This window comes from Gopherus flavomarginatus, chromosome 5 (genome assembly GCF_025201925.1).
Source record: "Gopherus flavomarginatus isolate rGopFla2 chromosome 5, rGopFla2.mat.asm, whole genome shotgun sequence".
Classification (NCBI taxonomy): domain Eukaryota; kingdom Metazoa; phylum Chordata; order Testudines; family Testudinidae; genus Gopherus; species Gopherus flavomarginatus.
Genome location: NC_066621.1, coordinates 117,268,098 through 117,291,660, shown reverse-complemented (window position 1 = coordinate 117,291,660; position 23,563 = coordinate 117,268,098). Strand labels below are relative to the sequence as shown.

Genomic DNA, 23,563 nt, shown 5'->3' with positions numbered 1-23,563 from the left:
ACCTCCCAGTCCCCCGAGTGCTCCCCCCACAGCCCCTCCCTCACAGAACCCTGACCACTCCCCAGTGCCCCCGAGTGCTCCCCCCACAGCCCCTCCCTCACAGAGCCCTGAACACCTCCCAGACCCCCGAGTGCTCCCCCCACAGCCCCTCCCTCACAGAACCCTGACCACTCCCCAGTGCCCCCGAGTTCTCCCCCCACAGCCCCTCCCTCAGAGCCCTGACCACTCCCCAGTGCCCCCGAGTGCTCCCCCCACAGCCCCTCCCTCACAGAGCCCTGAACACTCCCCCAATCTCCCCGACTGCTCCCCCCACAGCCCTTCCCTCACAGAGCCCTGAACACCCCTCCAGTCTCCCCGACTGCTCCCCCCACAGCTCCTCCCTCACAGAGCCCTGAACACCCCCCAGTCTCCCCGACTGCTCCCCCCACAGCCCCTCCCTCACAGAGCCCTGAACACCCCCCAGTCTCCCCCGTGCTCCCCCCACAGCCCCTCCCTCACAGAGCCCTGAACACCCCCCAGTCTCCCCGACTGCTCCCCCCACAGCCCCTCCCTCACAGAGCCCTGAACACCCCCCAGTCTCCCCCGTGCTCCCCCCACAGCCCCTCCCTCACAGAGCCCTGAACACCCCCCGTCTCCCCCGTGCTCCCCCCACAGCCCCTCCCTCACAGAGCCCTGAACACCCCCCAGTCTCCCCGACTGCTCCCCCCACAGCCCCTCCCTCACAGAGCCCTGAACACCCCCGAGTGCTCCCCCCACAGCCCCTCCCTCGCAGAGCGCCCTCTGAGCGCTCCCCCTCACAGCCCCCTTCGGAGGCCTGCCCAGCCCTTCTCCCTCAGAGCCCTGTCCTAGACGGCCCGGCCGCCCCCCCGAAGGCTCCCCCTCATGCGGGTGCCCGCCGGGCAGCGGGAGCGCGCAGGTCACTGCGGCGGCCGGAAGCGGTTCCGGGACGTGCGGGAGCCAACATGGAGCCTGTCGGGGCTGCGGGACCTGGGGGAGGCCGGTGAGGGAGGGGTTCGACACAGAGCGGGCGCGGAGCCAGGGACGCTCCCGGTCTCTCCTGCGAGTGCCCGGCCCTGCGGCGGGCGGAGCTGCCCGGACCATGTCCCTGGGCGAGTACGAGCGGCACTGCGATTCCATCAACTCCGACTTCGGCAGCGAGTCCTCGGGCCGGGGCGGGCCCCGCGCGGGCCCCAGCCTGGGCGCCGAGCAGGAGGAGCTGCACTATGTCCCCATCCGCATCCTGGGCCGCGGCGCCTTCGGGGAGGCCACCCTCTACCGCCGGACCGAGGTACCGCCAGCGGCTGCGCCCGGACCGCGGCTCCCCGGCACGAGGGTCCCAGGCCTGAGGGCGTAACCGGCCCCTGCTGTCCCTGGGCGCTCCCCAGGGGCGGCCCTGAGCCCGCGGGCAGCAGGCGGCCGACCGCCTTCTCCGCCGCCAGGGCCGCGCTGCAGAGGAAGCGGCGGCCCAGGCCAGCCCGTTGCGCTGTGGAGGCGACGCGGGCACGGCTGGCTTGGCACAGGCTCCTACCGGTGGCAGAGGTTTCGGTCTCTCCATCAGCTGTGGCTGGAAATAGGGATCCTGCGCGCCCTGCCTCCGCTGATAAAGCCCCGCTACAGCAAACCGGCTTGCCCAAGCCAGGGCCTGCTTCCTAGACAGGGGACCAGCATGGGCCCCGGCCACACCCCTCCTGCTAACTGGTATCGCAGTGAGCTTCTGCCAGTTCACTTCCAGCTCTCTTCCGCTCTTTGTAGGGCACTGGGATGGCAGAGAAACTGTGGCCTGGTGTATGCTGAAATAGCCATAGAGCTGAGCATTGTCAGCGTAATGTGGGATATTACCGCCCAAAGCATCCAACTTCTGCAGAAGTCTCCTATAGGCATTGAACAGGAGGAGTCGCAAGATAGGCCACTGTGGTACTCCAGAGAGAGCCCTTGGGAAAATAGTAGTTCTTTAACAACAGCTTCTGAGTTATTGCTGAGAGAGAGAAGCTAAACCACTGCAAAGTTGTGCCATATGCCTCTGCAGGGGCCTGCATGCACATCAGCGACATCGGCTGGTCAGTGGTATCATAGATCTAATTATTACGATGTGTGCCATGGTAAGGCAGATATCTTCAGTCATAGGTATCAGTACAGTTTCTGTGCCATACCCAGGCCTGAAAGCTGATTGTTTGGAACAGGAAAGCAGAGGAATTGAGATGCTGGCAGCATGCCCTATAATAATCTGTTCAATTTTCTCCCCCAAAATAGGAAGTTAGGGCCCAAGTGATGATTGAAGACGTTAATGTCAAGCAATTTTTTTTGAGCTGGAGTCTGGCTAGTGCTCCTTAGAGGATTGTTGGCCTTTTGGCCTTTCAGATTTTCAAAGTGAGGAATTAAGAATCCCTGCCACTAACATACCTAAATTTTTCTGCTGCTTTCATCAGTTATAACAAATACGAGGCTATCCTGCAGATCTGACTGAAGCTCCCTTAGTATGTTCACAACCTCTGTAAAAACAGAGGAAACTCAGCCACAGAAACCAAAGCGCTCTCTTCTCCCTTTTCAATTAAATCCATCCAGATTCCTTTTTTCGTTGTTGCTGCTGCTGCTGCTGCTGGCAGAGAGAAACACTTGACTCCAGTTATCGAATTGTCTTTAGGATTTATTACTTCTGCTGGAAGAAGGGGACAACTAGGTATTGTAGCATGGGTGACTGGGGACAAACAATGATGTTTCACCAAGGCATTGACAGAATGACCCAATGAATGGACACAGGGCCGGCTTTAGGCCGATTCGCCCGATTCCTGGGAATCGGGCCTCGTGCCTAAGAGGGCCCCGCGCTTTAGGCGCCTTTTAAATTTTTTTACTTACCCTGGCTGCTGTCTGCTCTGGGGTCTTCCATGGCCCCGTTCCCCTGACCAAAGCCCCGGCGGGAGCACGGCTGCCCCACAGCCCCGCTCTCTCAGCTAGAGCTTCGACCGGAGCGCGACAAGCCCCGATCTCTCAGCTAGAGCTCCGTCCGGAGCACCGCAAGCCCCGCGGCCCCGGCTGGCGCTCCGTCCGGAGCGCCGCAAGCCCCGCGGCCCCGGCTGGCGCTCCAGGCCCTTTAAATAGCCCCCAGAGCCCTGGGGCAGCAGGGTGCTCTGGGGGCTATTTAAAGGGCCAGGGCTCCAGCTGCCTCTGCCACCCTGGTCCTTTAAATAGCCGCCGGAGCCCCACCACCCCCATGCATTCCCCAGGGCTCCTACAGCTATTTAAAAGCCAGCTGCCTCTGCTGCACCCCCTGCCCTGCCCGCACCAGTCCCGCCCACCACTGCCTGCAGCCAGCTCTGCACCCCCTGCCCACAGCCAGCCCCTACCAAACCCCCTGCCTTGTTTCCAGCCAACCCCTGCTACACACCCTTGCCCGCACCAGCCCTGCGCTGCCCGCCCTGCCCTGTCTCCAGCCAACCCCTGCTGCACTCCCCTGCCTGAAGCCAGCCAGTCCCATACTCCCCTGTCTCCAGCCCTGCCAACCCCTGCTGCACCCCCCTGTGGCCCTGCCTGAAGCCAGCCCGCCCCACACTCCCCTGTCTCCAGCCAGCCCCGCACCCCTTGCCCTGCCTGCAGCCAGACCCTACCTCCAGTCAGCCACTGCCCTGCCTTGAACCAGCCCTATGGCCACTGCTGCCCTGCAGTTGCCAGGCCGGTAACCTGCACACCTGCTTCAATGAGGGGGGCAGGAAGCAGCAGGGACCCACACATGTGCACACCCCCAGGGAGTGGCGGGGACCCACATGTGAAACGGCAGTCTATAATAACCAATCAACAGCATATATGATGCAATGTACATAATATACAATTTTATTATTTATATAGTTATGGAAAGTAAATAATACATGGAAGAAATGGAAGGCTTTTTTTTACACTTTTTTCTTTTTAAGTCATCCCTGCCAGGGCCTCACCGAAAGTGTTTGAATTGGGCCCCGCACTTCCTAAAGCCGGCCCTGAATGGACAGTATAATTCTACAGTTGGGTGGGTCTATAAGGGCAGACTGTTACAATTCTCTGTAGCTCCTCAAGTCTCTGGATAAACTGGCTCTGGAGTAGTGAGGAGCTTCTGAGGGCCAGTGCTCTTTCACCATACCCTACATTAATGCTTGTTGGGAAAATAATGGATTATAGCAGATTTGTTGTTTTCCTGGGGAATGCACGATGTGTTTGAGTTTGTGCAAGAAAAAACAACCACCAAAAGACAATTAAAAACTTCCCATTTCCCTATAACACTTTCCTTGATAAGTTCTTAATTTATTTTAAAACAAGAGAGCACTAGCCAGCTAGAAAAAACAGCTACATACCGTGATTTTTAGCCTCAGAAATAGAGAAACTTCAAATTAATTCTGTGCAAAAGCTTTGCCTGAATCATAGAATATCAGGGTTTGGACAGGACCTCAGGAGGTCATCTAGTCCAACCCCCTGCTCAAAGCAAGACTAATCCCCAGACAGATTTTTGCCCCAGATCCCTAAATGGCCCCCTCGGATTGAGCTCACAACCCTGGGTTTAAGCAGGCCAGTGCTCAAACCACTGAGCTATCCCTCCCCCTCACTGAAAGCTGTAAGCGGGAGAAAGTGTATTTATCTTTCATAGAGGTTTAATTTCCTGACTCAAGGGTACATGTTGTTCTTTACCCTTCCCAGCAATATGTTTTAATTAAGAGTCTTTGTGTTTCAGGATGACTCGCTTGTGGTGTGGAAAGAGGTGGATCTGACCCGACTATCAGAAAAAGAGCGTCGTGATGCTTTGAATGAAATAGTTATCCTTGCTCTGTTGCAGCATGACAACATCATTGCCTACTACAATCATTTCATGGATAACACCACACTGCTGATCGAGCTGGAATACTGTAATGGTAAGATCCCCAGTCCCACTTGCAAAAGGGAAGGTGCTATGCAGCTCTGGAGCAGAATCTGCTGGAGCATTAACTGTATTTCTTAGTATCTTCTAGAGGGAAGAGGAAAAAAGCCAAATTTTGTAGTGCAGCTGGAGAAGGGGATATTGGGGGTCTGTGGCAGGGTGCCAAAAAGAGAAGCTAAGTGATCAATCTAGGTCGTTCCAGAGACTGACTAGTGATTGTGAGCAGATGGAGCATTGAAAGAAGTGGAGATATTGTTAATACAGAGCTTTAAATATATCTCCCACATTTGAGCATGTACATAGGTCTTTCTGCACTGTCCTCCTATCAGGTCATCTGCTCCAGCTTCCTGCCAGTACAGGGCATGTCTCTGTTTTAGGGACATGGCCAGAAGACACAGCACCTTTTATAAATGAGTCATTTCTTTAGCTAGAATTACAACCAGGGCTTGAAAATCCTCTTGTCCAGGGTAAGCAGGAATCTTTCCTGGGCATGTGCCATCAGCTTTTGTAGAATCTAAATCTTCCGTTGGAAAAAACTTTTCTAACCATTATGGTTGTGGAGAGAACCTTGCAAACGTGAGCCAAGTTTGAACCAATGCAATGATAACTTCCAAAGTCTGAAAAGAGATTGATCCCATTTTGGGGGTGGGGTGGTCAGCAGATACCACTATTGGGAGAGGGGAGGGGCCAGGCTATTACTGCTGGTAAGGCAGCTGGGAGAAGAGAGAATGTGCAGCTGCTACTGTTAAGAGCAGAAAGCTCTGGATGGAGCTACTACCTCCACTCTCTGAAGTAGGGGGCACTGTGGTGTGGGAGTCCAATCACCCCAGCAGATGACTATGTGAGCTTGGGGCCTTCCACTAACACTACCTGCCACTTAAGCAGAAGATTATTCTGTATGGGAGCAAGGTCCCTCATGTTGCCACCACCACCACAGGAAGGACGAGGACTCCACATATACACAGCTTTTTGAAGGTGCCTCACACACAGGGCTCTTGGCCTGTGGGGATATTGGCAGGAGGAGGTACTTGTACAAGAGCTCTTTGCTAGGGTGGCAGGCAGAGGGCCTATAATCATTGGCTCTCATACTGGCCAGGGCCTCGCTGCTTGTCAGGTCCACTGCCCTTGTTTTTAGGTGAGATGAGGTGTCAGTCTAGGACAGGTGGGCAAACTGTGGCCCACGGGACCATCCTGCCTGGTTCTTGAGCTCCTAGCTGGGGAGGCTAGCCCCTGGCCCCTCCCCTGCGGTCCACTGTCCCTCAGAGCCTTAGCTCGCCATGCCGCCAGCGCTCTGGGCAGCAGGGCTCTGAGAGCTGCCGGCCTGCCCTGGTTTTTTAGACTGCGCGGTGGCATGGCTGGCTCTGGCCAGGCGGTGCAGCTGCCAGTCCTGGTGCTCTGAGCGACATGGTAAGGGGGCAGGGAGCGGGGGGGATGGATAAGGGGCAGGGGATCCCAGGGAGCAGGGGGCGATTGGATGGGGGCGGAGGTTCTGGGTGGGGGCGGTCAGGGGACAGGGAACGGGGCGGGTTGGATAGACCTGTTGGGGTGGGGGTGTGGATAGGGGGTGGGGTAGTCAGGGGACAGGGAGTGGGGGGGGTTGGATAGGTGGTGGGGTCTGGGCGGGGGGGGGGAGGGGGAGTTAGGGCAAGGGGTCCCGGGAGGAGGCTATCAGGGAGCAAGGAATGGAGGCAGTTGAATGGGTTGAGGGTTCTGAGGGGGGTGGAAAGTGGGAGGGGGAGGATGGGGGTGGGGGCAAGGTTGTTTGGGGAGGCACAGCCTTCCCTACTCGGCCCTCAATACAGTTTCGGAACCCCCGATGTGGCCCTCAGGACAAAAAGTTTGCCCACCCCTGGTCTAGGAGGAGGGAAACAGCCCCCTGACACCAGTCCTCTTGTCACTCGGACAGAAGCTCTGGTTTGGGGCCAGTATAAATTGATTTGAGGGGGCAGATAAGGGCTGGCCAGTATTAATGGTTACATCCCCCCACGTACATGCATGTGTGCATATGCACACACACACACAGTCTTTCTCTCTAAATTGTCTTATTTGAGGGCAGACCAGCATTAATTGACTTATTTGGTGTAGGAAAGGGCAATATGAGTTGAGAGCTCAGAATTCACCCTGCAGTAGACAGGAGTATTAGGGACCAGCTAGGGGGGACCAGGAGGAGGGTGTGTGACTTAAGACACAGCTGTATTTTGGCCTAACAAATGGGCTTAGTGTTTGGGCCAGTCAGTGTTGGGAAAATATTATAAGCCCTGAAGATAGCAATAGTGGAGCAATGAAATGCACCAGATGTTGCTCATTGTTTTATTTCTGATGTTGGCAGTGGGTTCCAGTTTAGTATAAACTGTGAATTTCAGTATTAGATGTTTATGCACTGCCTCCTTCCAGATAACTAATGAATATGATAAGACCCTACTAGGCATCTCTTGAAAATGAGATGCTTTTGAAGTTTATTGTTGCTCTGTGTTTGCAGTTCATCAGCCAGGTTTCAGTCCAAAATAATTTATATTATTTTTTCAAGAAAGATTTCACTAGACACTATCAAATATACTGTGGAGATCCAAAAACATATGGACGGAAAATAATATTAATATATAACCCCTCTCTCCCAAGGATCCAGGGATTTACAAATGTAGTTAAATATTATCCCCATTTTACAGATGGGGATGCTGACACACAAGGAAGTTGTGACTTGCATAAGGTTACACAGCAATAGTGGCAGAGCTGGAACTAGACCCAGATTCATCATGGAAGAATGCCAGTTAATACGTTTTTTGAAAATAACCTGAAGCATAATTGATGGGAGAGGGAAAAGCCTGGGAAGCAAGAATGAACAAGAAAGACCCCAGTGTGTTAGTTGGCAGCAAATTAGACATGAGTTTGCAATGATTTGATATGAAAAGAAAAAAGCGAATGTGATTTTTGGCTCGCATACACACAGAGGCATCACATAACCAAGTGGGGAAGTAAAGTGTCTTCCTATGTATGACTGTGGAGATATTGTACCTGAGATACAGCATTTATACCTGGGCAGTTCTGTGCCAAAAAGATGCGGGTACACTGGAAGGAGTTCAGAGAAAACCAACAAAAATGATTAAAGGGCTTGGGATAGGCGAGATGGGGAGAAAGAGAGTTTGATTTATGAAGAAAGAAAAGAGCTAAATATAAAAGCTTGGCTTTTAAATTACTAAAGGGGAAGATGCATTGTTTTAAAATATTTTAGAAGGTGTGAATGCAAAGTGAGGAAAGGTTTGCGTGCAGCCTGCATATGACTAGGAAGAATGGGAAGAAATTAAGCAAGGGAAATTTAGATTGAATATCAGGAAAATCTTCCTTATAGGGAGATCTGTAGAACACTCTCTCAAGGGATATAAAGGAATTCCGTCATCAGCACTTGGAACACCTAAGATTTGACACAGCCTTGGAGAATGTACTGCAGGATATGCTGTGCTGTCCCCATGGGAATGAAAAAGAGGGCCTAATGGGTCCCTTCATCCCTTACATCTATGATAATCACCACTGGAACATGAGTAGATGATTGAGGACTAAAATGGTGCAGGATGTAATCAGAGGAGACTTGAGACTTGCCAGTAAGATGCTGGCTTTGTAGGGAGTATTTTCTTGCTCACTGCTTGCTGCAGTCCATTTGTTTATCATTCCTTTTAGCTTTCCTTGATCTTCAACTCACCCTCTTGGAATTGCTAGGCAGCCTGAAGAGAGAGAGACTGATTACTGGTTAAGTCTTCTGCTGTTGTTGGATTGTCTGTTTCACATGGTATATCTTTCATAAGGGCATTTGATGATCACAAACCTAGATAATGGGGCTTGCATGGACAGAGACGATGGGGATGTAATCACTGCTGCTCTAGGGGATTTTTCTGCAGTGGTTGTAATTCTTTTTATTTTATGTTGAATTTTTTGCTGTGCTCTGCCAGGCAGTCTAGTCTGATTTCCTGTACAGGGTATAAAGGTCTGCCCATTCTAGGAAACACTGTTACATAAGGGACTAGCTGTTCTTTCATATACATCTTTTAGAACAAATTGAAGGTGGTGCTGAGAGAGAATAATCCCTTTCTCGCTTTAGATGTGCCAATTTTCCTGTTAGAGGAAAGGGGTTTGCATTCTGAAGAACTTGTTTGTGTGAGACACTGCAGGGTCTAAGGGTATGTCTACACTACGGGATTATTCCGATTTTACATAAACCAGTTTTGTAAAACAGATTGTATAAAGTTGAGTGCACGTGGCCACAGTAAGCACATTAATTTGGTGGTGTGCATCCATGGTCCGAGGCTAGCATCAATTTCTGGAGTGTTGCACTGTGGGTAGCTATCCGGTAGCTATCCCATAGTTCCCACAGTCTCCCTCGCCCATTGGAATTCTAGGTTGAGATCCCAATGCATGATGGTGCAAAAACAGTGTTGCGGGTGATTCTGGGTAAATGTCATCACTCATTCCTTCCTCCCTGAAAGCAACAGCAGACAATCATTTCGCTCCCTTTTTCCCTGGATTGCCCTGGCAGACGCCATAGCATAGCAACATTGGAGCCCGTTTTGCCTTTTCTTACTGTCACCATATGTGTACTGGATGCCGCTAACAGAGGCGGTACTGCAGCGCTACACAGCAGCATTCATTTGTCTTTGCAAGATAGCAGAGATGGTTACCAGTCGTTCTGTACCGTCTGCTGTGCCACTGTAAATTGGCGATGAGATGATGGTTATCAGTCGTTCTGTACCATCTGCTGCTGTCATGGGTGTCCCTGGCTGAGGTCGGCCGGGGGCGCAAAGACAAAAATGGGAATGACTCCCCGGGTCATTCCCTCCTTTGTTGTATCTAAAAATAGAGTCAGTCCTGCCTAGAATATGGGGCAAGTGTGCTAGAGAACCAGTGTACCAGAGAGCACAGCCGCTCCGTGTCAGATCCCGCAGAAATGATGAGCTACATGCCATTCTAGGGGGTGCTTCTGCAACAACCCCACCCATTGCTTCCCTGCTCCCCCAACCCTCCTGGGCTACCGTTGCAGTGTCCCCCCCCATTTGTGTGATGAAGTAATAAAGAATGCAGGAATAAGAAACACTGACTTTTAAGTGAGATAAAAAGAGGGAGAGGCAGCCTCCAGCTGCTATGGTAGTCCAGGTAGGACATTAAACAGTGCAGGGGAGAAGAGCCCAGCATCCCGCTGCTATGATAGTCCAGGCAGTACAGAATCTTTTCTTTAGACATGAAAATGGGGGGGCTGATGGAGCTCAGCCCCTAGTTGCTATGATAAAGACAGTTACCAGCTGTTCTGTACCATCTACTGGGAATGACCGAGAGTCATTCCTATTTTTACCCAGGCGCTCCCGGCCAACCTCACCTGAGGCCAGCCAGAAGCACTCACGGGATGATAAGGATGGCTATCAGTCCTTTTGTATGGTACCGTCTGCCACCGGGGAAGGGAGGGGAGAGGATGCTGCTGTTCACTGCCGCTGCACTGTGTCTACCAGCAGCATGCAGTAGACATAGAGTGACGTATAAAAAAGTCAAGAAACGATTTTTTTCCCTTTTCTTTCCCTGCGGGGTAGGGGAGGTAAATTGACAAGATATACCCAGAACCACCCCGGACAATGTATTTGACCTTACAGGCATTGGGAGCTCAGCCAAGAATGCAAATGATTTTCGGAGACTGCGGGGACTGTGGGATAGCTGGAGTCCTCGGTACCCCCTCCCTCCCTCCTTGAGCTGTCCATTTGATTCTTTGGCTTTTCGTTACGCTTGTCACACAGCACTGTGCTATGGACTCTGTATCATAGCCTGGAGATTTTTTTCAAATGCTTTGTCATTTTGTCTTCTGTAATGGAGCTGTGATAGAACAGATTAGTCTCCCCATACAGCGATCAGATCCAGTATCTCCCGTACGATCCATGCTGGAGCTCTTTTTGGATTTGGGACTGCATCGCCACCCATGCTAAACAGAGCTCCACACTGGGCAAACAGGAAATGAAATTCAAAAGTTCATGACGCTTTTCCTGTCTACCTGGCCAGTGCATCTGTGTTCAGATTGCTATCCAGAACGGTCACAATGGTGCACTGTGGGATACCGCCCGGAGGCCAATATAGTCGATTTGCGGCCACATTAACCTTAATCCGATATGGTAATACCGATTTCAGCACTACTCCTCTCGTCAGGGAGGACTACAGAAACCGGTTTAAAGAGCCCTTTATATCGATATAAAGGGCCTCGTTGTCTGGACAGGTGCAGCATTAAATCGGTTTAACGCTGCTAAAATCGGTTTAAACACGTAGTGTAGACCAGGTGTAAGTGAAGATTACAGAGGGAGAGCTACTTCTGAATAGGCTGCAACAGTCCAGCAGATTCCTAACTGGATTCCTGATGATACATCAGCAGAACATTTACTATCACTAAGATGTGCTTCTCTCTCTCACTTTTAATTGCAGGGGGGAACCTCTACGATAAGATCCTGCGGCAGAAAGACAAGTTGTTTGAGGAAGAGGTAATTTGGGCTGTTTGAGGATAGCAGTGGTGCTGGTTTCAGCGCTACATGAACATATATAGTTATCTGGGTGTTTATACCATGCTCCTTCCCGTAGCATTAGCTCTCCTCTATTCTTGTCAGGGGTCTCGCCTTGTATCCTTTGGGCTGTAGTCCTGCCTCTTCTTTTGGACATCATAAACAGTTATGAGGCATCAGGAAGCCTTTTATATCTCAAATGGAATAATGGAGGGAGAATCAGTGGTCTAGAGATTTTGCTCTAAGATCTTCCTTTCTGCATTCCCGTCTGACTATCACTCTGCTCTTTTCTCTGTTTTGGCCTTCCATGGGATCTATTCCAAATACAGGTTGTTCACTGACTACTTAATGAACCTGTCTGACTGGACTTTTTCCTGGGCCATACTTGTTAATGTGTACTCTTTTTTTCTCATTAGCTCCCACATTCTCACTGCTTCCTTCTCCTATTTTGTATTAAGATTCTCACATTTGTGCAGCTCATAAAATAAACTTGAAGAATTTGTGAGTCTTGTAAAGATAAAATAGTCCAAGTAGGGGATTGCAAAGACCCATCCCACACCAAATTCCCTCAGAAGATCATTAGCTGCCACTCCTAATTATTTTTACTGGTAAGGTACCAATTTCTATAGCATGTGTCACAGTGCACTTTGAAGATCACTGACACAAAATTATCTTATGGAGGTTCCCTCTTATAAGGATCCCCAAATTGGGATATTTCCAGGGGAATGAAAAAGACCTCTCCCTAAAAGAGCCTCCAGCCAGGATATTCCTTGCTGATGTTCACCAGGTTCTCTTGCTGTAGCTTGCCAGGATAATGGTGTGTGTAATTTTTGGACCTCATGTGACCTTTGTTCCTGCCTCTACAGATGGTAGTGTGGTACCTATTTCAGATTGCATCAGCCGTGAGCTGTATCCATAGAGCTGGAATCCTTCACAGGTAGGTGTCTAATGTAACAAAGCTCGGGTGAAAGTGGATTCATGTGTCTGAGGGCCGAACCCATTTGAAAATCTCTGCGCTCCTACTTCTGAAGCGGCATACCCCAGGCTAGCAGGAGGCATGGGGAGAGGGGAAATCTGTCATACTTGTGTGATGTTCCTTTGGGAAGCTTCCCTGCTCAGGGCTTATCTGAGTGCTTTGGCATTAAATGCCAGCTCACCTCACAAGTTTAGGTTAGAAACTGAATTACTGATTTTGCACAATGAACTAGAAAAGAATTGCTCTGTATAGCCCATGCTGCGGCCATTGGAACCTATTGATTGTTGATTAAAAAGGTAAATATCAATAAGGGAATAAACCAGCCTCTGACTTGAAGCACAAAACAAATTTATTTCCTAAATCAGGCAGGTTGGAGGTAATCACTAGTGGAGAACACTGTCCCCATCTGCAATAATATTCCAGCATCAGATCAGTGTGTGACTCTGCATCATTACTCATGTGGGCTAACCACATCACACCAGTGCTCCATGGACTGCAGTGGCGGCTTCTTCACAATTCCAGGTGCTGATGTTGATCTGTAGAACTCTAAATATAAAACAGTGTGTCTGGGGGACTATGTTTTCAGTGAGGGGCTTAAAGCTCTGGATTCACATTCTTTCATACTTAACAGTCTCCTAACCTTAAGAGCTTAGTGTAAAGCTCATCTTTTCCCAAAGGCCTTTGCCTAAGGCCTGAGGTACTGGAACAATTTGTATAGTGTGGGTGCTGAGAGCCATTGAACCAAACTGTAAACCCAGTATATAGGAAACCACTTCAAGCCAGGGGATGTGGCAGCACCCCTAGTTCCAGCACCTATGCCTAAGGGTGAGGCAGACGGCCGTTATGTTTAATAGCTAAGTTCTAGGATTGGGTTGCTTTTACACTGTGTTTTATTATGTTAAGAATTTTCCGTGGGTTCATATGCTTGGGATTGGCCCATTTCTGAAAATGGAAAAATAAAACTGTCTTTAATGGTCTTCACTTTAGTTCACAGGAGAAAGAACTATAGTCTGTACATTGGGCTCTGAAGGATGAATGTTCTAGACTATTTCTGTTTGTGCATATATGATAAAACACAGCTAAGGTGATTACTGCCCTGGGACTATGGGATGAGAAGCTCTGTCAGTGATTGCAACAGTGAGCTTTCCATGTCTGAAGAAATGCTAATTGAGTATGATGCAGTGAGAGACATCAGTCACGGCTAACAGAAAAAGGAAGGCAACAAGTTCACTCCAAATCCTGATGAGCAGAAAAACACTCAAGTACCCCAGCTCCATAGTGACACTTCTCTCTCTTTTTCTCACCAGAGATATAAAGACATTAAATATCTTCCTCACCAAGGCAAACCTGATTAAGTTGGGAGACTATGGGTTGGCAAAGAAGCTGAACTCTGAGTACTCCATGGCTGAGACTGTGAGTATATTGCAGCAGAGCAATTCTGGGGCAGTGTAATCAAAGAGTTTTTGTTTTAAAGAAAAAAAGTAGACTTGTGAATGCTTGCTGGTAGGGGAAGTGCTTTTTAGTGGGAGAAGGAATAGAGATGTGAGTCTGCATCAAATGGAAGGGGATTATGGAGAAGGGATGAATGAAGCTGCGTGATAGGGGAGGTGAGAGTGACTTGAGTGCTCAGGTAAGGGGGAGGGACGCTGGGAAGGAGACATGGGGATAAGTGGCAGGAGGACTAGAGGACAACTGAGGCAGGGGCGCTGGTCAGCAACTCTGGTCGGTCCTACATTCCATAGGCGCCGACTTCTGGCACCGGTGGGTGCTCGACCTGCTCCTTCCCCAACTCTGCCCTGCCCCCATTCCAACCCCTTCCCCAAATCCCTGCCCTCTCCCCTCCTCATCCCCTGAATGCGCTGTGTTTCTGCTCCTCTCCCCCCCTCCAGAGCTTGTTACACCACGAAACAGCTGTTTTGCGGCAGCAAGCACTGGGAGGAGAAGCAGGGATGTGGTGCGCTTGGGAGGAGGTGGAGGTGAGCTGGGTGCAGAGCACTCGCCAATTTTTCCTGGTGGGTGCTCCAGCCCTGGAGTACCCACAGAGTTGGTGCCTATGCTACATTCTCCCCTTCTGTATGTATGCACCCTTCATGGGAGATAGGATATGGAGGGCCTTGCCTCTGGGGATGTGCCAGGGTCCTGGGAGGACTCTGCCCATCTTTTGGGTCTGATCCTGCTTCCCTGATCCCCTCTTGAGTCAGGTTCTGGAGGGGGCTTGCCTGTCTGGCAGTCCCTCAGCCCCTCTCCTTACCTTTTCATGTGAGCTGGAGCTGCCCGCTCCTCTAGTAGGGGAGCGAATCTGAGTCCATCTCTCTGATGCCAATGGATATGTCTACACAGCAAAAACAAATCCTCGCCTGGCCTATGCCAGCCAACATGGGCTGCAAGGCTGTTTCATTGCTGTGTAGATTTCCAGGCTCTGGAGGGTCCTAGAGCCTGGGCTCTAACTTGAGTCTGGAATTCTGCACAGCAGTGAAACAGTCCGAGCCCCATGAGCCTGAGTCAGCTGGCACAGGCCAGCTGCAGCTTTTTCTTGGCTGTGTAGACATATCCTATATGAGGCAGGATCTGGAGAAGCCCTACGCTTCTGTGGGGAGCTGGGAACAGAACTAAACACTGCTGACACAGGTGAGGCATTGAGAACAGTCATGCTTGATGCATATCATGGGCTCTCCAGTGCTAGGGCAGGGAGATGGAAACACCCACTGATGAATGGAGCAATTTACACATCTCTGAGTTATTGTTTCAGACTGTGTTAATCTCTATAGGGTGTTCTTATTCATCTGAGATCATCACACCTCTCTGAGCCTCCTGTGTTTTTAGGATCATCTTGGGTTGGGGATCTGCATATAGAAAAGCAGTTGCTGATGATTCATTTCATAAATATTATAGTAGAGCAGCAGCTTTGCTACAGTTAGGATTGAGAAGATTTTTCTGTTTAAAGGATGATTTTCCTATGTGTTCCAAAATCTGCATGCCTGTCCATATTGTCTTGAAATTTGCTGTGTCTTATAGGGCTGCAGGGTAGGGTTTGTGATCCACATTTGGGGTCATTTGACCAAGGGGTTCCCTAGATATGACCCTCCCCGGAAAAAACTTTTCTTTAAAGTTCACAGATTCTTCCAGCACTTTTTGGGGCACACTGGGCTTCTGCAACATTAATGGTTTAATGGGACAGGAGCAGGAGGGTGAACTAGAAGTGGTGTTGATGGGTGGGAATGGGAGCTATGTGTTGCAGGGAATAGTGGGGGTGGTCAGGAGGAGAGAGAGGCATCAGTCTTCGCTCACAAAACTCAAAGCACTAAACTGCTCAGACTTTGATGTAGCACAGGTGTTTGGAGCACATTGTCCTGGAACATCCAATACAGTTCCGTTGAAGGAGCTCTCTTCTCCCTCCAGTATCTGATCTCCCAGCTCCATTGTTCCTGTGGTGATTAGTAGGCTTGGAATTGGAGACTGCTCTCAATCCCAACCTGTTAAGGATTTTATAGGCTAGGACACCTGCCAACACACACTTTTTTCCCCTAAGGGTTGATTGTTAAATTTAATGCAGCTGTTGGTGTTTTGCTAGGATGCTTCCTTCCTTTAAAAACTTCCTTCCAGAACATCAGCACTATTACATAGCTCCACAACAAATAGGAACTTGGGGTTACTGTAGTATGCCCTAGTAGCTCCTGCTATAGCAAAACCATTTCAGTTGTAACCATTTTCCTCACATTCATAACATTTAGAAATTCACCTTTTGTGCTGAGAATTTCCATGCTTGATTTTTGCTCAAAGGAGTGTGTGTGTCTTTTTCTTGCCCTCTCTTTTTTGGCTGGTGGATAGTTTGAGCAAAATTCATTCTGACACTTTTGAGTTCTCTGAGGGTGACAATAAATATATGCTGAAGTTGGTATTTGACTGTATGACTAGAGTTCGTGGAGTTGTATAACTACCGCCCAGCTTAAGGGAAAATGGATAGTGGATGATAGAGTAAGAAGAGATTGAAATAACCCTGTGAATGTTCTGGTAAGATTCTAGCAAAGACTAATGAAAGCCTGCCTCATTTGTAACATAACAGCCCATTCTCCGAGCCTAGCCTAGCAGTCCCAGGGTCTGTTGCTGAGACAGTTTGCATAAAGAGGATTATAAATATCCCCCTCTTCCCAAAGACGTGATCTATTCTCATTTCTCTCTCAATTTCATTCCACGGAGGTTAGTCTGACTCATTGCTAAGGGGAAGAGCCTATTCAGCTGGAAGCTTCTTCCCACTTACACCACTTGTCATGTTCATTCTCAGTTTCTCATTGTGATTTTGAGCTGTTCATCTTTGATGTGGTGTTCATGATGGCTTCTGCAATTAACCAAAATATAGGTTTCATTGTTGAAGAAAGTCCAGTCCTGCAGCGGAAGTCTTCCAGATGGGACTTGGGCCAGCTTTTTGGCTTCCTGATCCTGAAAACTTCCCTCTTTATTCTGAAACAGAGCAGCCTTTGTCTGCTAACATCCCACGGTCAGACAGAACTGCTCACCAGCTGTGAGCTGAAAGCTGCTTTCACATGCTTTCTCAGATTGTTTGCCCCTCACCTTCCCAAGACTACTCGGAAGGAGGGTGAGGAGAAATGGATGGCTGAGCTTGATATGTTGTCATCGCCTGCTTTGTAGTCCTGTTTGCTCTCACCTGCAAGGTGGTGAATGGTGAGGTAGGGCTATAGGTCCCTCTCCTGAAGTCCTAACTTCCACTATGTGCTACATCAGAGTCTGAGCAGCTTGGGTACCTTGGCTTTTCTGTAAACATTAGAAAATTAGGGTTTGCAATGGAAACACTGATGGGTCCATAGTAATTATGGTGGGTCTGGGTGGAAAGTGTATGAAGATTTTCTGCTTTTGTTGTCTAGTTGGTGGGAACTCCATACTACATGTCCCCAGAGCTCTGCCAGGGGGTGAAATACAACTTCAAATCTGATATCTGGGCTGTGGGCTGTGTTGTCTTTGAGCTTCTCACTCTGAAGAGAACCTTTGATGCTACAGTAAGTCCACAGACTGAGGGATAAATTGAATACGCTGTTTGTTATTGTCACAGTGTGTCTCTGCTTCTCCTGTAGTTTTTCTAACTTTTATTTTTATTCCTTCATGGCTATTGGTAATTTGAGTATTTATGAACATGACGGTCTGAGAGCACAACCGAGAGCTGAAAGTAATATGGGTAAACTTTTCCTGCCTGGCTTTGCTGATACTCTTTGATCCTCCCCGCAGCCTGAGACATCACACACACGCAGGGAGTGTAGATGGTCCTGATTTGTACCATTGTTTGAAGGGAAATGTTCCCTTTTGACTAAAGCAGGACTTCATTAATTGGCTGTGCAACCAAGTCCCATTCTCCCCTCCATCTCCCCCTAGAAGTCTTATGCTGGTAGTTGAGAGTTTCACAATACTGCATCCTGTTCTGAGAGTTTGTAATTTCTGAACCTCCTAGGATTTAATCCTTTTGTCTTGTTCCACAGCTTGATTATGTGAGGAGTGTGGCTCACTGGCACAGCTGGGAGTTACCACTCAGCTATGTGGGGAGCATGGCTGGCTGGCTCGCACTTGTGGGTGGGTGGTTGAATAAAGCTGTCAGCTAGTGTAGTGTGGCCATGTGGGGAATGCAGCCAGCTGGTGTGGTGTGGCTGTGATATGTTCTGTACCAGCTATGGGGCTATTTCAAATGACTGTCCTTTTCTGACTTTTCATTGTCAGTGGTGCCAAGACTCCAGTACGTGAGTGCCTACATGGTATCTTCAGAGCTGGGGAGCTTCTGTACATTGATGGAACCTGACAAACAGGGAGGAGCCCACCCTTCCGTCCCTCCTTGCCTCATTTGGAGAGAAGCTTGGTGTTGCCACCAAGCCCTAGCTTGGAAAGCTATCTGGAAGAGATAGCATTTCTGCAGGGGAGGTGACTAGGTTGCTGCAGCACCTAGTAGCAGCTGAGAGGAGGGGGGACATGTTGAAGTGGGAGAGTCAGAGAAAGACATGATAAACATCAGAGGCCTGCAGCATCCCTCCCCATTGGGCACACTGTCCAACTCAGCTTAGCTCCTTTACAACTGGTCATTGTTTCCTCCTTAGAATCCCCTAAACCTGTGTGTGAAGATTGTAAAGGGAAATCGGGCCATGGAGGTTGATTCCAGTGTCTATTCCCTGGAGCTGATCCAGATGGTGCACTCCTGCCTCGATCAGGTTGGGAAGATTAATTTTCTCTTCAGATCTTCTGCCCATTGCCTAAGTCCTGCAGCTCCAGAACAGTGGGTGACTGCTGAGATGGGTATTTCAGAGTGGGGTATGTAGGTGCAGACAGATTCCCACATGCAGCTGCCTGTGCAGCCTGATGTGTCAGTGAGAGTGACTTCTGCTTCCTCTTGTTCTCTGAAAACTTCCTGTCTGGATGCCTTTCCAGCTCCATGGAATTTGGCGGGCTGCTGGATTTTCTCTGATGCTGTATGTTGGGGGAATGGTTATAGGCTGAGGTTTTCACATTCGTCAGCAGGCCTATCAGCATGATAGATATGGAAGCATCTTCCCAGCGTGATCTATCCTAGCTCCACCTCTGGCTCCAGCTCTCTGGGCTGTGGCTCTTGGCTTAATATTCTTGTTGCCCTCAGAGCACGTGCTTCTTGAAGGCAGTTAAATTGCCCACATCTTTGGAGTGTTGGGAGTCCACAATCTGAATATCTGGCGTTTAACCCTGTGCTGTCCAGAGACGTGATGGCCATTTGGTTCATTTCTGTTTGACCGCTTGCCTTTCTGAAGGCAAGCAGGGCATGAGAGGAGGAGACCAGTGGGGCTTGGAATGAGCTATTCTATCCCAAGATTTCACTGTAGACACTGACCCTTTCCTTAGGAGTGACCTGTTGCTCACCTCTTTCAGGATCCTGAGAAGAGGCCAACTGCCGATGAGCTGCTTGAACATGTTCTTCTCAGCAAACGCAGGAGGTAGCCAAATGTTCTCACCTTGGACGCAGATGGGCTGTAGAGGTCAAGAGGGACCTTGGAGCTTTATGCAAACTAATAATTCTGATGCTTCCCGAATTCAGCCCTTAGATTGATTTCTGGCTGGTAGGAGAGACCTGAAATAGACTCTACCCTTTTCAAGAGAGGGGAGTGGATTGCAGCTATTCAGGCAAGAGAAAACCTTGCTGGTATCTTTTAATTAACCTGTGTTCCGATGGGAGCATGGAGGTCTGGGGAGTGTCCGTCTGCCGTCTTCAGCCTAACAGCTGATATGCTGAGAACTCTGGTGTGTTTCTCTGAGACTCCTTAGAGGGACCCTAGCTACTGACATTCAAGTTAGACCTTTGGGAACACGTAGCAGTGCTCAGGGACTTGAAAGGTCATTGTAAAAGCCCTTTTATCTCCTGTATCTCATGTAATAAGCCCAGTCCAGCACTTTCCCCTTAGCCCTCCTTGCAGAGTTGTGATGGAAATGCCCCATTTCAGTGGGTGCCCACACTTAGCTGCACTAAAGACCATGTTGACAACTTACCAGAAGCCTGAGGACTGTGCTTGAGTATTTGCCCACTCTCATCTTCAGTGCAGAGGGGCAGCCCACAGAGACTGCACGTCAAGTCCCAAGATGTGCTGCTTCATGGTGTTCTAAATGGCCTGGCAGAGACGTAAACTATCCTTCATGTAAGATGAGGGTGGCTGTGGGCCATGCTGTTGGACTGTTTGAGTTAACCCTTTGGCCACCCTGGTGATAGTAGACCTATTTCCTTGCTTGAAGGTGCTTTTTGTTCGTATGCAACCCCCAGAATGATGCTCCAGGCTGTTGTCTTGCTGAACATTCCATCTTTAGGATGAGATTTAAAATCCACATCCTGTTCACTTGTGGTCATTAAAGATCCAGTGGTACTTTTCACAAATGTTGGGGTGTAAGCTTCATCATCATGGCCAAATTCTGGCTCTGGTATATACTTTTTGCCTCCCTTAATTCCCACGAGAGTTTGTTAGCTCTGTGGTGCATTACTTCTGCCCCAATCATGTGTATTGCTGTAGGATGTGTAAATAGCTGCTGCGGTCCACCCCGGAAGGAGCAGCATTTAATTTGAAGAGAAAGTAATCCCTGTGTATGGCTTGTCAGTTTGTGGAGTCTGTAAAGTGTTTGGGCTATAGTAATATGTAGTTACTATTTTCTATAGTGTTTTTCTTTTTTTTCTTTTTCTTTTTTTTTTTTCCCCTGTGGCAGGGAGATGGAGGAGAAAGTCACTCTGCTTAATGGGCCAACCAAACGACCAAGGTAATGATTTGAGCATGTATTTAAAGAGAGATTTGTAGAGAATAGCTCCCTACCTAGTAATTTTGCTGAGAATGCTAGAGATGAGGCTGTGACATTCTTAATGGAGTGTTATAGTTAGAAAAACTTTAAATGCTAGAAACTCAGGGAGGGTGCAATTGTATGCTCATCAGTGTATGAGGCTGTAATCCGACTCCCTCTTTTTAGGCTCGTCTCAAGGGCAAAGTTGGGAGTTTCTACTACATGTGGAGAGATTGTTAGGTGGATCATTCCGTCTCTAGGCCAAATAGGGAGGGTTGTCATTTGCTTGAAGGGGCCCCATGAATATTGGCAGATAACATGCAGCTAACTGATGCTGAGGCAGCCACTGAGACCCAGTTCAGAAGGGCAGGAGGTGTCCTGTGTGCATCTCAGTTCCCTCAGTGTACATTATGTCACTTGGCTTGTTGAGTGCCCTAGGGGAAAGGGATGGGGTATGGGGGAGGCACTGCTTGGACTCTGAGGATGCTGCCAAGCACAGCTTATATCTGTCAGCTACCCATCCTTCTCCGTGGAGAGAAGGTGTGGGGAAGTCCCCACATGCTTGGCTGTTTGTGGTAGTCTGGGGTCCATGGACAGTGTGAGAGTTGGCTCTGGCCTGTATCTGGAGGGTGTGATCTCTGACTGGTATTGGGAGGGCAAATGAGGTAGTTACAGTGGGTTTCTAGGCCAGTTAGGGAGGGTAGTCAGTATAGACTGGGCTCTTCAGGCCATAGTGAAATGGGGGAGATGCTGGGTCTACACTGTGTTGAGGGTCAGATGTGAGATGTTGAGCTCTGTGGCACTATTGATGGTTGGATGAACTGCAGAATGTTGAGGTCACTGGCCCATATGTGGTGGGTGGGTTGTGATTCGTCAGTTTGTGGTGTAAGGGAAATTGTGGGTCTGTGGCCCATTTTAGTAATGTAGATGGAATAGGGTGAGTGCTGATGAGGGGGCAAAGCTAACATTGGTATTTTCTGATCTTTAAAGTGTGGCACTTTCTATAAAAGTTCTATTAGCAGCCTTTTGAGGATGATACATTCTGAACCCTAACTCAGCCCTAATGAAGTTTTTGTTGGATAATTCCTTTGTGTGTATGTTAAGTTTGAGTGAAAGACAGTGTCTTATACTCAGATAACTCAAAAACAGTACTGGAGCGGTAACTCAAGTTAGCTATGGTTGTGGTGCGGAGATGAGCACAATTAATTGAGGTGTGGTGGAACAGTGAAAATTACAACGAATAAACCATAGTTTTTAAGTAAATCCCATGGCAGACTCACATTCCTAGAGGCTAGTTTCCACTTTGAGGCTTTTGAAAATGAGGATGACTAGATTTTTTTAAAATGAGGTGAGATGTGGTGGTATTTGTAACCGTCATTGAGCATTCCAGGACATAATAGTCACTGCCCACAGGTACCAGGCTGCCAGTGAGGAATTGGGCTATTCATTTTAATTTTCTGACAGTTTTCCATAAAACAGGGTATGTGCATAAATTCTCCCTTAATCCCAGCTAATGAGCTAATCTGTAGCAAACAGTTTCTGCAATAAATGTAGCTGTTTTTCTGCTGGTGTATTATCAAACAGTTTTATTTTCACACATTGATTATTTGAAAGCATTGGCTCAGCTCTGTGTTTGATCCTGTTTCAGTCCATGTGTTGTTCACAGACTACCTGCTTTGACTGTGGCTTCCATTTTGTGATCTGTTGTTTGTGGAGTGATTGGTCACGTAAATTATATAGTGTGTTTTTGTTCCTTGATTGGATGTCTGAAATTCTGTTAAAGGGAAACTGGAGATTGAGGTGGCCATGTGTTCCTTTGTGTATGTTTGCATGATTATTTGTGAATCTTTCACTTTCTGAGCACTTTTTCGTGAGTACTCATGAGACCTTCACATTTGACAAATACCAATTGTCATGTCAGTGTTCTAAATGTCATTAGATTGGATTCTGGTTTTTATTTGAATGATCGTTGGAGGCTCCTTTTTCTGCAGTACTCACCCAGCTGTGCTCCTGAGCATATTTAGAAAACTCCAGACATCACAGTCTCTGAGGAGAGAAGAGTTTTTGTAAAGAAAAACCCACTAATGTTTGTGAAGAGCTGCAGCTCAGACGTAAGCAGTCCAGTTCTCTTTTAGCTTCTCCTCTGTGTGTGGACCAGAAGAAAGGATTTGGGTTGGACAGTGTTGACAGTGGTCATAGCTTCATACTAAGGTCATTTGTGTTCTGGTGGATGTTATACAGGTCGAGCACCGTCAGTGAGACACCAATTGCAGTGGTGACTTCGCGCACTAGTGAGGTGTATGTTTGGGGGGGTGGGAAGTCCACCCCCCAGAAGCTGGATGTCATCAAAAGTGGCTGCAGTGCGCGCCAGGTGTGTGCCGGAAACACTCACTTTGCTGTGGTGACAGTGGAGAAGGAGCTCTACACTTGGGTGGTAAGTGAGCCAAGCAGAAAGAACTTGGGAAGACAAGGAGGCCAGGGATAGAAGATTTAAAAGTTAGAGGTCAATTTATCAGTCTGTTAGAAACAGGAGAATGGAAGCTCAGGGAGGAGAGAGATTAAATGTAGACAGGTTTGGGGATTGGATGAAGTAGCGGAAATGGTTGGAGGCAGCCCCTTTGGGTGCTAACCTAAACCTCTCAAGTATATTTTTTTATGGTGGGGAGGGGGTGGGGGGATCAGAAGTTCTGCTGTGGAGTCAGGTGTTGAAGTGCTGCTGATGTTACCAAGAATTGCAGCACACCAAAAGGTGGTAAGTTAGGGACTGTGGCATGGTGCCGTGAGCCAAGTATCCTTTCTTTCTCTCCCTAATCTCAAAGGGCAGTGTCAGTCTTGTACTGTTCCATTGGCCTATATTTATTTTTGGAGAAGGGTTTTCAGAGACCACATGGAAGGGTGGGAGGGTCCATTAGAATGCAG

General features: G+C 48.8%; 1 protein-coding gene across 4 annotated transcripts in view; it reads left to right on the top strand.

The window, feature by feature from the left end:
* The first annotated feature begins 932 nt into the window (after positions 1-932).
* Positions 933-23,563, top strand: part of NEK9 (NIMA related kinase 9) — a 39,380-nt gene continuing 16,749 nt past the window's right edge. For 2 of the 4 annotated variants that reach the window (XM_050955663.1, XM_050955662.1), the window contains exons 1-10: positions 933-1,288; positions 4,694-4,871; positions 11,318-11,373; positions 12,258-12,328; positions 13,675-13,780; positions 17,248-17,379; positions 18,460-18,570; positions 19,259-19,323; positions 20,576-20,626; positions 22,886-23,078. In XM_050955663.1, the coding sequence (XP_050811620.1) occupies positions 1,100-1,288; positions 4,694-4,871; positions 11,318-11,373; positions 12,258-12,328; positions 13,675-13,780; positions 17,248-17,379; positions 18,460-18,570; positions 19,259-19,323; positions 20,576-20,626; positions 22,886-23,078 (1,152 nt within the window). In that variant the 5' untranslated portion in view covers positions 933-1,099. Of the gene's footprint in view, positions 1,289-2,562; positions 2,678-4,693; positions 4,872-11,317; positions 11,374-12,257; positions 12,329-12,742; positions 12,890-13,674; positions 13,781-17,247; positions 17,380-18,459; positions 18,571-19,258; positions 19,324-20,575; positions 20,627-22,885; positions 23,079-23,563 lie in introns of those variants that run through there. The other 2 variants (XM_050955664.1, XM_050955665.1) reach the window with 2 other exon arrangements.